This window comes from Anolis carolinensis, chromosome 1, assembly GCF_035594765.1.
Source record: "Anolis carolinensis isolate JA03-04 chromosome 1, rAnoCar3.1.pri, whole genome shotgun sequence".
In the NCBI taxonomy this organism is placed as follows: Eukaryota; Metazoa; Chordata; class Lepidosauria; order Squamata; family Dactyloidae; genus Anolis; species Anolis carolinensis.
In genome coordinates, this window is record NC_085841.1 from 353,962,831 (window position 1) to 353,976,376 (window position 13,546).

At 38.9% G+C, this 13,546-nt stretch overlaps 1 protein-coding gene across 2 annotated transcripts in view; it reads right to left on the reverse strand.

Annotated features, from left to right (window-relative positions):
- nudt14 (nudix hydrolase 14) overlaps positions 1-13,546 on the reverse strand; it is a 70,094-nt gene that overhangs the window by 7,830 nt on the left and 48,718 nt on the right. For both annotated transcript variants that reach the window (XM_062968563.1, XM_062968564.1), the window contains 2 exons: positions 7,090-7,154; positions 3,480-3,717 (listed from right to left, as the gene is read on the reverse strand). In XM_062968563.1, coding sequence (XP_062824633.1) covers positions 3,480-3,717; positions 7,090-7,154 — 303 coding nt within the window. The remainder of the gene's footprint in view (positions 1-3,479; positions 3,718-7,089; positions 7,155-13,546) is intronic.

A 13,546-nucleotide genomic window follows, 5' to 3' on the forward strand; every position in this document is an offset into this window, starting at 1 on the left:
TTCGGGGATTATGGTTGATGGTGATGGAATTCGAAGAGGAAGAAAAAACCCTCGTGATGAGGGTTCACTGGAGGAGTTGCGCAGGAAGCGACTTAGAGAGCTATATGGGGGATCTTCTGAGGAAGATTCAGATGGGGAGATGGATGCTGAGGAACAGGTGGTGGCTGGGGAAGCGGGCACTGAATGGGCACAGCCACCGGAGATGTCTGGGGATTTGGGGCTTATGGATACTTCTGAACCTGGGGTTTCTGCAGGAGCTGATCCCAATTGGGATGCTTGGAGAAGGGAGGATGGTTCTTTAAGTGTTCATGGGGCTAAGTGTGGGCAGGATGATTGGGACTCCGGCGAATTGCTAGGTACTCCAGATCCACGAGCTCTAGCTGTGTGGAGTTCAGACTCTGAGTAGATTTGGGACACCTGGTGTTTGGGTGTGAGTGTTTGGTCACCCAGGAGGAAGGGGAATAAAATGGGAATGTTTGGCCACTGCACTTTGCGTGTGGCAAGGTGTTGCTGAGGCGCCATTGGGATCTCTGTGTTTCCATGAAGACTGAACTTGGACTATGATTTGAATCTGCTGATATCATCTAGCTTGGCTCTCGCTGTGTCTTATCGTGGACCTGTTTTGGATGACTGCACCCTCTTCGGACTTTGGATTGAATTTGACCTGGCTTCTGTCTACGCCCTCTGACTGACGGCTACTCCCGGCTTCTGACTATTGATTTGTCTTTCGGAATTTCTGCTGCCTCCTGACCTGACCTTGGATTCTTCTGACGACGGCTATTCATCATCCCTTTGAGGCTCTCGGCTTATCTGCACCGTGGAAGCAGCTTTACTGCTTTTCTAGTTTGTTTATTTTCCAGCAATTAACTCTATTTGTTTTCCAAAGCTGAATTGAAGCGTTATTTAGTTTTTTATTGAATGCCAGCATGGGAAATTAGCGTGGCTCGTTTTTGAGTTATTATTGTCCAATCTACTCTCGAAACACTGAAAAGTGAAGTGTTTCAAGGATATTTCCTGTGTTTATGTTATTTTTTGGCTTATCTTCGGAATAAACTTTGTTTTGTATGTTAACTGGCGTCTGACTCTTGACACAACGTGAGTATTATACCTTAACTTTTATCAACCCAGCCAGTTTTCAAGCATGAATTTTAAATGCGTGTCCTTTGTTTAATCTCCGTTTTGTGTATTTTAATATGTATTTTAAAGAAATACATTTTAATATATGTTTTGGGTTATTTATTTTTACAATGTTTATAATAATAATAATAATAATAATAATAATAATAATAATAATAAGCTTTATTTGTATTTTCCCCCCTTTCCCCAAAGATACTCAATTTAATTACATGTTTTAATTCTTCTGTAACCTGCCTCAAGTCACAAAGAAGCGGGCAAGAAATAAAATAATAATAATAATAATCACAATCAACATAAAAAAGGAACGATTTCCTCCTCTGAACAAATTGGTGAAAAGCGAGAGCTTAAGTCTGTCCCAGGCTAACCTAAAAGAAGCACCAACCTCTTCTACTCTCCCTGTCGTGACACTGCTTCTGGCCTTTTCAAATAAAGGCAAAATAAATAAATAAATGGTGATGGCCAGTGGTGAACTGGCTCTACCCTTGACTTATCCTTGCGTCATATCACAAACCTGCCTTCGACTTATACATGGAGTCGACTTATACCTCAGTATATACAGGATTAAAATAGCACCACACATTCCTTCAGCATCGATGTACGAATGGCACATTGACATGACCAAAATGCAAGAGACGAATTCTGGCCTGATTCTGTGTTTGTCTGGCAGCCAGTTCTGCTTAGCACAGCGAGTGTTATTCCCACGGACGCGTGCCTTTCTTTCACGGTGAAGAAAGCACCTTTTCATCTTGATAGCCCCTTCCTCTAATCTGGCTCCAGGGAGTAACAAGAGGCATCCCCGCTCTTCCCCTCCCCTTCGCCAAAGCTCATTAATCCAGCAGGAAGGGACATTTGCCAGGATTGACAGCTGTGGGTTTGGATTTAATTCTGAGCTTTCTTTTTCTTTTCTTTAAAAAAGAAAATACATGTCAGTGTCCACTTCAACAGAGTCGTCAAGAGGAAAAACCAAAGCAAAGTTTTCCTTCTTTTAGAGTTGCTACTTCTTCAGACATTTCAACATGCATTTCCAAGTCTGGGAACAGATGCTTTTTTCACAAGGCTACAATCTGGGGAGGCAGAAGGCTAGGAGCACATTTTCATTTTAGATTATTTAATTCTTGACATTTTCTTAATTCCAAATACTAGACGTACCCCCCTCCCCGACAGATCTGATTCAATTTACATTTTAGAAAAACAAAAAAACCAAAACAATGTAAAATCAAATCCTTTGTATAACAGTCTCATAATGCTATTATAACAAAATGTATCCCCAAATACACATACTGGCTTTTATAGCACAATATACTGTAGAAACATCCAAGTGCTAGAAAATAATCTCTTAATTCTTGAACCAACGTTGGGATTTATAATTAATCAAACTGTTTTTCTCTTGAGAGTCCAATGTGTTTGTTCACAGAAGAATTTGCCTGCTGTGTATCTGCGTAATTCATTGCTTTTGACACTCTGGCACCTTCTTCCAAACAGCTCTGTAAGATCTTGACCATTTAGCCGTATGTTTACATAGAACTGGACAAGGATGTTATTAGTTGAATATTTCATTCTTACAACCATCTTCAAGGATCCAGTTAGCGGGAATATGAAACGGGGCCTTCTGGGTGTTGTCTCCTAACTTTATAACATTCCCCTTGGGAGACTAGAATGCACCTCTCCTTGTTATGCTTTTGTTGGCATGTAAAGACTTATTTAGTTAGACAGAGTTTTAGAACTGAAGACTTTAAAGGATCAAGCTTGCAAGGGGGTGCTGCATTATTTTTAGCTGCCTTTTAAGCCTTGAACGTTTCAAATTATAATATTTTTCAAAATTTAGTTCCATTTAGAATTTGAAGACCTAAAGATGGTAGTGCACGTGCTGGTAACCTCAGGTTTGGACTTCTGCAATGCACTGTGCATTGGGTCACCTCTGTACCAAGTTCGGACACTCCAATTAGTTCAAAACACGGCAGCCAAGTGGCTACAGCAGCATCTAAGAGTGAGCTTATTATACCAACATTAATGTCATTTCACTGGCTGCCAATGCATTTTTGGACAAAGTACAAAGTGTTAGTTTTGACCTTTAAAGCCATACATAGTTTGGGTCCAGGTTACTTGCCTTCTCCGAGTTCAGCGTTCAAACCACTCCACCAAGATGGCTGTCATGTCAAAATATCTGATAGGCTACGATTTGTATATTTGCATCATATCCCTTGCAGCAGACAGTTCAACAGCTTGGATAGCTTCATATTAATTTATATTAAGATCCAGAGTAGATTCACTGCCCATTGGAAAGCACCAGCTGCCAATGGTTGTATTCATTTTCAGAAAGCTCACACCCATTACCATCTTACCTGTATGAAGTAATCCTCTTCAAGTTGGCGACAGAGACCTCATAACCACATTCTTCCATAACTTCTTTGCAAGCAATTTCTTCCAAAGACAGCTCTGGCTTGTCTACGATACCAGCACAGAGTTCATATGTTACCCCTTCTGAGGCAGGCAAGCAATCTGGAAGGAGGCGCCAGCTCTCTTGACTTTTACTCTCAAAATGTTGAGGACACTTCCGCTCCATCTCACACATGTAGACAGCTGACAAACATGAGAAAGAAAAACTCAGTGTCTTGTCATCTTCTAGAACATGCACAGTCTTTTAGCTCATAGTTTAAGGACAAATAGAGCAAGTGAAACAACCACAAGGATCAGCCCAAGACATTTAGCTGCCAGAGGCAGAGCAGCAAATGGTGGCTCCACCTACCCAAAATCAACCATGTTATTTTTGTATGTACAGTGTTCCCTCACTTATCGGGGTTTTCATGTTTCAGGACCACCCGTGAAAAGTGAACATCCATGAAGTAGGGACGCTATATTTGTGTTGTTTACAATCTCACTGGCAAGTAGCGCTGTCCCCTCTTCGCCTCTCAAGCACGCGCATGCCTTGAGGCGAAAACAAAGCTGCTTCAGCCTCCTTTTGTCTCCCTTTGGCTTCTCCTTCCTTCCTTCCTTAGGCTTCTCTTTGGAAGGAAGTAGAAAGAGGGATTTATAATATTATTTTATGATTTATACTATTATTTTAGTGTTTATTAAAAAACCACAAAACAGCGAGGGCGCTAAAAGCGAACTGCAAAGTAGTGAGGAACACATTGGGGGACTTTCACATTACACACATTATAGCACTAAAATACTACTTCAACTGCCATGGCTACATCATTTATAAATTTGAGATTTATAACTGAGTGGGGAACTGGAACAGTCTGGCATAATTCTAAAAGCCTCATGAAACTAGAAATCTTAAGATCTGATAGGATAGAGTAAAATACTCAAAAGTATTACAGCTGAGTAGTGTGAATGACACCTTGGACTTACTGGATTTTTATAACACTGCTACTTTTTCTTAGCCATTAAAATGACTTAGGTTTACAGCTCAATTGTTTGTCTGATGCTCTTAAAACAAATAAAGGTAAGATCAGACCTGTTAATTAGGTCAACTAATAATGAAAGACTTATATTTCTATTTTTTTTAAATAAAGGAAATATTTGGAAAAAGATGAAAGCATAGTAACTCTAGAATAAGTCATTCATTATCTTTTTCTCCGGTACCACTCCAGGTTTTAATGGTAGAACCATTAAGTAAATACACTTTAATAAAACCCAGTACTTTGCTTTTACATTGCAAAAGATTTTAAGGAGTTTTAGAGGCATGTGTATAAATAATCTGAAGCCACTTAATGCGGTGAGCACATCTGAATTTCTTATAATTGAGCACACAACTGGGAAGTAATAGCTGCACTTAAAAGGGAAATAAGTAGCTAATGTTCTGCGTATTTTGGAAAAGAGGGGAATCGATTAATGTTGTTTAGCAAAACAGAGGGCTTTTATAAAGTTTGATTTCTTTTCCACTGCCAACATTACTTTTTTAAAATTCTTTTTTGGGAGCAACTTCCGTTTCAGTACAACTTTCCTTTTGTCAGCCAACATGTGTATTTCATAGAATTCGCTGATACTTGCTGGGACGTTGGGCTGCACATGATGTACCATGTGCTTAATTATGAGTTTTTCAACCTGTCAATTCAGCTGCTGTTTTGGCAGAGTTATGAAAAGCATGCATGTTTGTTTGAACACCGCCACCCTCTTTGAACATATACTCCCCTCCTGCACAGATTGCTGGGCGGAATTTGCTACAGACTTTTTGCATTAATCTAGAAACAGCTGTTGTGGTAATTTGTTCCTAAAGAACACGCTAAAAGCCAAATAACATCAAAGAAAACACGAAGGAATGGATTCTATCTGTACTATTGATTCGGTTTCTATGCCATTGGGCAGGCTGTTAAAAGACAAAGCATTATCACCGGCAGTCTTCGTTACAGTGATGCTACCTTTATTATTAGTCCTGTTCTTGTTCCTTTAACAGCTGCTGGACATGTACAAAGTTAAACAGCATGAAAAACATCACCTGCTAAATTTGTAAGAGTTAAGTTGTTATTTTTATCAAGTTGTCTTCGACTTAGAGCAACCCTAAGAACGAGAGATCGCCAACAACCCTGCTCAGGTTTTGCAGACTCAGGGTTGTGGCGTCCATGATTCCAGACAGGCCCCATATCCTAGGATCTGATCCCAGGTTTTCTGCTTTAAAGTGGATTGTATGAGTCTGCACTGCCAGATAATCTGGGATAAACAGAAAACCTGGGATCAGATCCTGGGATACAGGGCCTGTTTGGAAGAGCCCTGAGTCTGTCCACTTGGAATGTAGGCTTTCCATTTTTCTACTGCCTTCAGCTTTAACAAGCATTATTGTCTTTTCTAGTAAGTTATGCCTTCTTGTCAAAATTATGACAGTCTCTTTTAGTCATCTTGGCTTCTGGGGCTGTTATAAGAGTGAAGACTGTTGTTAAAACCATAGGAGCAAGCCTACGGAAAATGTTGGCAACTCTATTTTGCAGTGTACCTTTTGAAATGTTGATACAGATGGGATGGGTGAGGGAAGGAAGACTCTTGCAGTCCTTGGCAAGCAAAACACAAAACCCTTGGTGGATCTCTGTACCTTATTAGTGGTTGCCACTAATGCTCAGCTGTCTAAGTCACTGCTTCTTAAACCGTTCAGCTCAACATTGGGGATCCCGAAAAATCTGACAACAGTAAAAGTTTTCTAAATACCATCTAGTGACCATCTTAAATATTTACATTAATCTATTAGCAAAAAGATGCAGCGTTTAGAGTGGACTCTCAATAACATTCTTCAGCTTTACTTCATAAAATGCACAATCCGCCTGTTTAAGAAGCCTTGCAAATGCTGATTTTTTTACCAGAGAAAGTTTGTTTTTTATACCCATTTTGGAGAACTATATATCTGGGGTTGAATAAAAAAATTCAGACTGAAAAGGGTCATGAGTGGTAAATTTTAAGAAGTCCTGGTCTGGGTTAATAACTCAGACTATGGAAAGTTTCTTTTAGGAAAAAGGTGTGTGTATCTTACTATGCATTTATGGACGGCTCTTCCATGCAGAATGATAGTACCTTTTTGAAAACATAACCTTTTAAACTGTGCACATTGTAGGTCTAGGATGGTGTATTGGATTTGCAAACAGTAGGGAGGAGGAGCTTTTCCTATGGAAATACTCATGGTTGAATGGGTATTTCAGCTCCTGTCTTCCAGCGTCCTAGCTTCAAGTATTTACACCACACTGGACGACAACATGAACAATTTTCATGTTGACCAGAAGATTTGGGGAGTGGCTGCCCAAAAGTAACCTTTCCAATCTTTTCTCAGTGACAGAGAAGAATATAAATATGACATATTTCGTCTCTTTCCGAATGGAAAGGCCAAAAGCTGCTGGAGATGTTGACTGGACTCAGGGTGGAAACTCCCAAACAGGCAGATGAGCCACAGCAATTGAACAAGGCTGAATGTAACTTCTTTGGCTGACAGGGGGGAAAAGGTAAAGTAAAACAAAGGAATAGGATTACCTGGACGGAACTGCTTCACCATAACAAAGCATTGCCGAGAAGTATTAAAAATCAGAATGGACACACTGGAGAAGGAGGAGACAAAAACAAAACAGAAAGCCAGATCAATGGACTTGTTAGAGAGCAACTTGCCATGCTGGGAAGGTTTTAATGATGGTAGGGCTAAGCCTTAAAAGTCACAAACACATTAGCTAAGGTAATAATTATTAAATTACAGTTTGAGCAAATGAAGAAGCTGGCACTGAAAGATGTGTAAGTCTGGTAAAAACGTGAAACTAGAAAGCTTTGAAACACCTTTGTTTCTCAAGTAAAACTCCCAGACACCCCCAACCAGCATAGCTAGGAGTCATTTTGGCTAGAGGAAAGGGACACAGGGTTACAGTTATTTTTTTTAAAAAAAAGATTCTCCATGCTCTGCTAATTTGGTGAACATACAATAAAGAGATCTCAATGAATACAGAAATCTGGGAAACATTGAAATGATTTTTGTCCTGCGTTGTGTTTTTCAGCCAATTTGAATGCCAACTTCCTGACAAACACATTTGTGAACTCATTTCCATGATAGCTTGATGATTATCTAATGTTAACTTTGATTGATATTTTGCCCTATCACAAAGACTTAGAAATCTCTACAGATGGCTGAAGGGGTATAGCTGAAAACCAGCAAAGAATAAGAAGATGGGATTTTGTCTTTAGTCCCGCATCTGTGTTAGAAATGATCACAAACCCTTACAACTATGAGTATGGTTTAGGAATGTTTCAAGTGAAACTGTACTATTTCAGGGGAAAAACTGGAAATATGGGCAAAATCCACAAAATCTACATGGCTTCAAAATATTCAGAAATGTGATAAAACTTATGATGGGGCTAATGTTACTTCTCTTTGTCATTACCATCTTGATTGATAATAATAATAATAATAATAATAATAATAATAATAATAATAATAATAAGAAGAAGAAGAAGAAGAAGAAGAAGAAGAAGACGACTCTGGCAGAAACCAGTGCAGGTGGTCCCGGTGGTGATGGGCACACTGGGTGCCGTGCCAAAAGATCTCAGCCGGCATTTGGAAGCAATAGACATTGACAAAATTACGATCTGCCAACTGCAAAAGGCCACCCTACTGGGATCTGCACGCATCGTCCAAAAATACATCACACAGTCCTAGACACTTGAGAAGTGTTCGACTTGTGATTTTGTGAAACAAAATCCAGCATAACTATCTTGTTTGCTGTGTCATACAACGTCGTTGTGTCAATAATAATAATAATAATAATAATAATAATAATAATAATACCTTTATTTTTATACCCCGCCCCATCTCCCCGAAGGGACTTGGGGCGGCTTACATGGGGCCTGGCCCGATAAAACAAACAAATAACAGTAACAAAGCAATAAAACAATTGGTACTTTACTAAGAGCAGTACTTTAAAATACTCATGAAATTAAGAATATATATTCCAACAACACTGGCAAGGGATAATGAGAATAACGTGAAAACAAAAGAAAGTGTCAATTCATTGAAGAATGAGTTATTATTTCTTTCCTAAGACTCTCTCACTTAAAGACAAGCTCAGAACAGATGGAACAATCAGAACCAAGCTGTCAAAGTTAAGGAACGAGATCAAATCAAACTTGAATGAAACTGTGTTTTCATTACAACTGCCTTCTTTTTGTGCCATCTTGAAACAACCAGGAACACTGGAACATTAGGTTGGAAAAATTTACCAGATTAATCAGCAAAAGAAATCCAATTTATTCATCTTTACAATTAATTAGTGTGATTTTTTTTAAAAAAAACAATAATTAAAGGGACTACAAAGGGGTGTTCTTTATGTATTTAACTAAAGATATATATATAATAGGGAGAGGAACAGACACTGTAGCAGGTGGCACAGTGGGCTTCAGCAGAATCCTTCTCCTCTGCAATTCCATGTGTCCCCAAAACCAGCTCTAGGGGATTCTGAAATTTCTTGGGAGTTTTTCTTGATGTGAAAGATAGTGAAGGAGAGAAAAAGATGAATGTGCTGCAAGCTCCATAACAATTTGGATGCAGCCCACTATATTTTACTTATTTATTTGTTGCATTTTACCCCCATTTTCTGGTTGTCAAGTTCTCCCACTGCTGAAGTAAAGAGGATGTAAAAATAATAACAAGATTTGGCTGCATCTACATTGCAGAATGAATGCAGTTTGTCTCTTTTAACTCTCATGGTTCAGTGTGGTGGAATTATGGGATCTGCAGTTTTAGAAAGTCGTTGGCCTTTTTTGCCAGAAGGTGCTGGTGCCTCACCAAACTACAATTCCAATTGTCCCATAGCATTGAGCCATGGCAGTTAAAAGTGATGCCAAACTTTATTAATTATACTGTGTAGATGCACTCTGAGTTAGCCAGAAATTTAGGTTCCAAACTGTGTAATGTGGTACAGTAGAGTCTCACTTATCCAACACTCGCTTATCCAACGTTCTGGATTATCCAACGCATTTTTGTGGTCAATGTTTTTGATATATCATGATATTTTGGTGCTAAATTTGTAAATACAGTAATTACTGCATAGCATTACTATGTATTGAACTACTTTTTCTGCCAAATTTGTTGAATAACATTATGTTTTGGTGCTTAAGTTGTAAAATCATAACCTAATTTGATGTTTAATAGGCTTTTCCTTAATCCCTCCTTATTATCCAACATATTCGCTTATCCAACATTCTGCCGGCCCGTTTATGTTGGATAAGTGAGACTCTACTGTAGATCCAACCCTAGGTAAATGTGAGGGCAAGTAACATGGAAAATGCCTGTACATAAGTAATGGGATGAGAGGAAGGATATCAAATTAGCTTGATTTTTTGCTGCTCCCCAACTGGTTTAAACATTGATTCTGAAGTATGTGTGTGTTTCCACTCAAAGCTAGCAAAATCTCAAGAGGGATTTTTGATGTTCACAAGGAATACTCAAAAAGCCCAAATGTGTGATCTGTCAAAGTGCAAGGCCAGGAAGGGACTCCTTCGCCCAGCCAAAAATCATACATATATCTATATCTATATATATTTAAATGCCCACTTTGGTACAAGAGCAATGGGTGACCACCACAAGAAATAAGATCTATAAGACCTCTCTTATTAGGAAATGATGTCTGGGAGTCTTCTGTCTTCTTCAGCTTGAGAGTGGGGCCTCCGGACTAGGTGTTGCTCTAAAATGGGGCTTTTCTTTTCATCTTGGTACAGACTTAGGAAGACTGGCACAGAAGGTTGGGTAATAACAGGCTGTGTCTGAATATAATTGGGACTAGGGAGACTGGAAGTGAAAGAAATTCACTGAATTATCGTGGCCTGGAGCTGAAGATTGATTTGGTTTGGTCTCCTTCCCTCTCGGGTCCTGTTTAGAGCTAGTTTGAAAGGAAAGCAGACTGAATTAGAAATAAAACAAAGCTTTTTGAATGGAGGAATTTAACATTTCAACTTCTCCCGTAGCCCCATAACGTGAAAATAACATAATCAATTTGACGCTGCATGAATTCCAGTTCAGATAACGAGGAAGAGGTTTTCATCACACATACAGGAGTTAAATTTATTTAACCAGAAGACCTCACTTGATATTTTCCCTATATTGTAGCAGAAACATATTTGGAAACATAATGCACAAAAGATTATATCCGACCAAAGTATTATGTTATCAGAATGTCAAAGCATAACACAAGAGCAGGAAAAGAGCACACTTTCCTTGGAATGCATGAGGCCTATACAAGAATTTAATCTGTAATTGACATCAAAAGGTCCTAAACAATAGGTCTCATGTGCAAACATGCCAGAAATGCATACAATGTTTTTGGTTGTTGTTCTTATCCCCTCCCTAGAGAATACAGTCAACAAAACGTTTTGTTTCAGGTGCAATGGGATGCCGAGAGATCTATGAATCATTTCAAGGGTACAGAAAAATTCATGGGAAGAGAAAACTTGGTTGATTTGAGTCCCGTGATTGCATGTAGTGCACCCTAAAAGGCCTACCAAGAGGTCCTACAGTATAAAGGGAATATAAATACTTAAATGATGAAGAAATAAGAGTTATGTTAAATTTTAAATAACAACAATTTAGGGGTTTTAATCGTTTGGATGGTGAAATTGGCTTTTTCAGATTATTGTGGAAAGAATTTATGTTAATGGCATTCTAAATAGTGCACCTAGTATATTCTTGAGCTGAAGATAAGAAAACAGATTATAGGCTGTTTTAGTCAATAATGGTTGCAGGATAAGTCCTGACTCAAAGGAAGACACAGCCAGAGTTTACAATGATTCATAGGTTCCCCAAATAGGCATGTGAAACCTTCTCAAGTCTTGATTTGCTTAATTCTCCACAAGGAATAAATTGGCCCTTGGTTTGGTATAACGGAGGAGTACTTTGCATTTATCCCTGTTAAAAATCAGTTGGTTCTGGCCCAACTCTTCAATCTATCAAGGTCAAAGTTAGCAACCATCCTGAGTAATCTGGAAATTTAATATGTATGCCTTGTATTCCATCATCTAAGTAATGTATAAAGATTTAGACCACATTGGCCCTAGGACAGAACTCCAAAACATCCCACTAGTCACTTCTTTCCAGGATGAGTACTCTCTGGCTTCAGTCTGTCAACCACCTAAACGTAGCCCACAGTTCACCAGCTTGATTTAATTTCCCGTGTGTGTGTGTGTGTGGCTACATGCCATCCCGATTATAATCGGGATGGCATGCAGCCACCCCAAAGCCCAGCAAATTTCCCCCTAAAAATAAAATAAAAGTTACCTGGCCACCATAACATTCCTCCTTGCGCCCGCCTGGCGTGAGAAAATAACACGGAGTTGACGCCATCCCGGACGTTTAGGCCCCAGGGGCCCCAAAGGTTCGGGATGGCAAATGGTCATTCACCCCTGGGTAGTCCCAGAATTACCTAGAAATGAGTCCCCACAGGCCCAATATCCCATTAGACCTGAGCCTTTCAGGAAGGGGATCTAATGGGATATCTAATTAATTTGGTACAAACCAGGGAAATCCTGATTTGGACAGGTCCGGCAAAACCGAGACAGGTTCCAGTTTTTGGGCTTGTCTGGATGAGCCCTTAGATGCTGAGTTGCTTTTTACCTCTTTTAGACAGAGTTCAGTTGACTGTGAAGTTCTGAATTATATTGGTAGCAGGGGGTTAGGTTAATATAAGTAAACATTATTTAACAAAATAGATTGTAGACTGTATTCCTAAGCATTACTTCTTTAGCATAAAATGTGGTACCATTTTCAGAGTATCAGAAGTGGGAAGAATAAGGATAGAGTCATAAGACACAAAAAAGGAACAGTTCGGCATGTCTCGGCAAACTTTATCCAGAACAAACAATATACCAAGGTAAAATTAAACAACAATGTCAGGGAAATCTTACATAAGTACAGATTTTTTTGAACCTTTTAAACATCTTGAATCTGATTGTGTATTTTTAATTGGTGTTTGTGGTTTTGTCTGTGTTAAGTGTCTATTTGGTGTTTTTTTTAACCTGGTGGTGAACTAGAAAGGAAGCTTATTTGCTTTCTCACTTTTCTTTCTGTTTTGCAATTCGTGCACACTCAGTATGGAATTCTTAAGGCACCTGCTGTTTACTTTACCTGTTGCAGGCACGCACCCACAATTACACAGCAAAGGTAGAATCCTATTACTTCCCAGCTCAAGTTTTATTTAGTTTATTAAATGGTTTTACTGGGGTGGTGGTGGTGGTATTTTATAAAAATGAGCTTTTCGTCAGTGACTTTTGATACTGAATTCTATTTCTATTATCTGTGACCTATAGACTGCAGGATCAAAACTTGAGACTTAGGGATGGCCCTCAATGATGTCATATACCAGGGGTTAAAATACAGCAATTTTATCATCATTGTCATTATCATCATCATCATTTAATTACTTATTAATCGCCCTCCATCCACGATGCTCTAGGCGATTTACAAGATAAAATTGTAAAGGATAAAAATATATACATACAAATATTGATAAAATTAACATAGATTAAAAGCTCTAGTAAAGAGCCAGGTCTTGAGTGCTAGGGTAAAAGGCCCTAACTCACGCATGGCTCTCATATAGGGCAGCAAGGCATTCCATAAGGCAGGGGCAGAAATAGAAAATGATTATATGATTATATAATTCTCCTTGAGGGCTGGAAAAGAAAGTCTGGGTTCTGAGAATTGGGAGTATAAACTATTTGGGAGTATCAACTAAGCAGAGCCACTGAATCTCTTGCTGAATGACAAGTTAACATCTAGAGAAATCTCACTAATTTTGTATGTCTACTCTCACATATCTTTTAAAACGCACATACAAATTAGCTGTGTCTGTGCTGAAACAGAACAAATCAACGGACAGAAGGAGAATACATGAAATATGAACTAGTATGGGTCAAATGAACAGCGATGACTCCCAACATATAGCAGGGATTTTAAAAAATC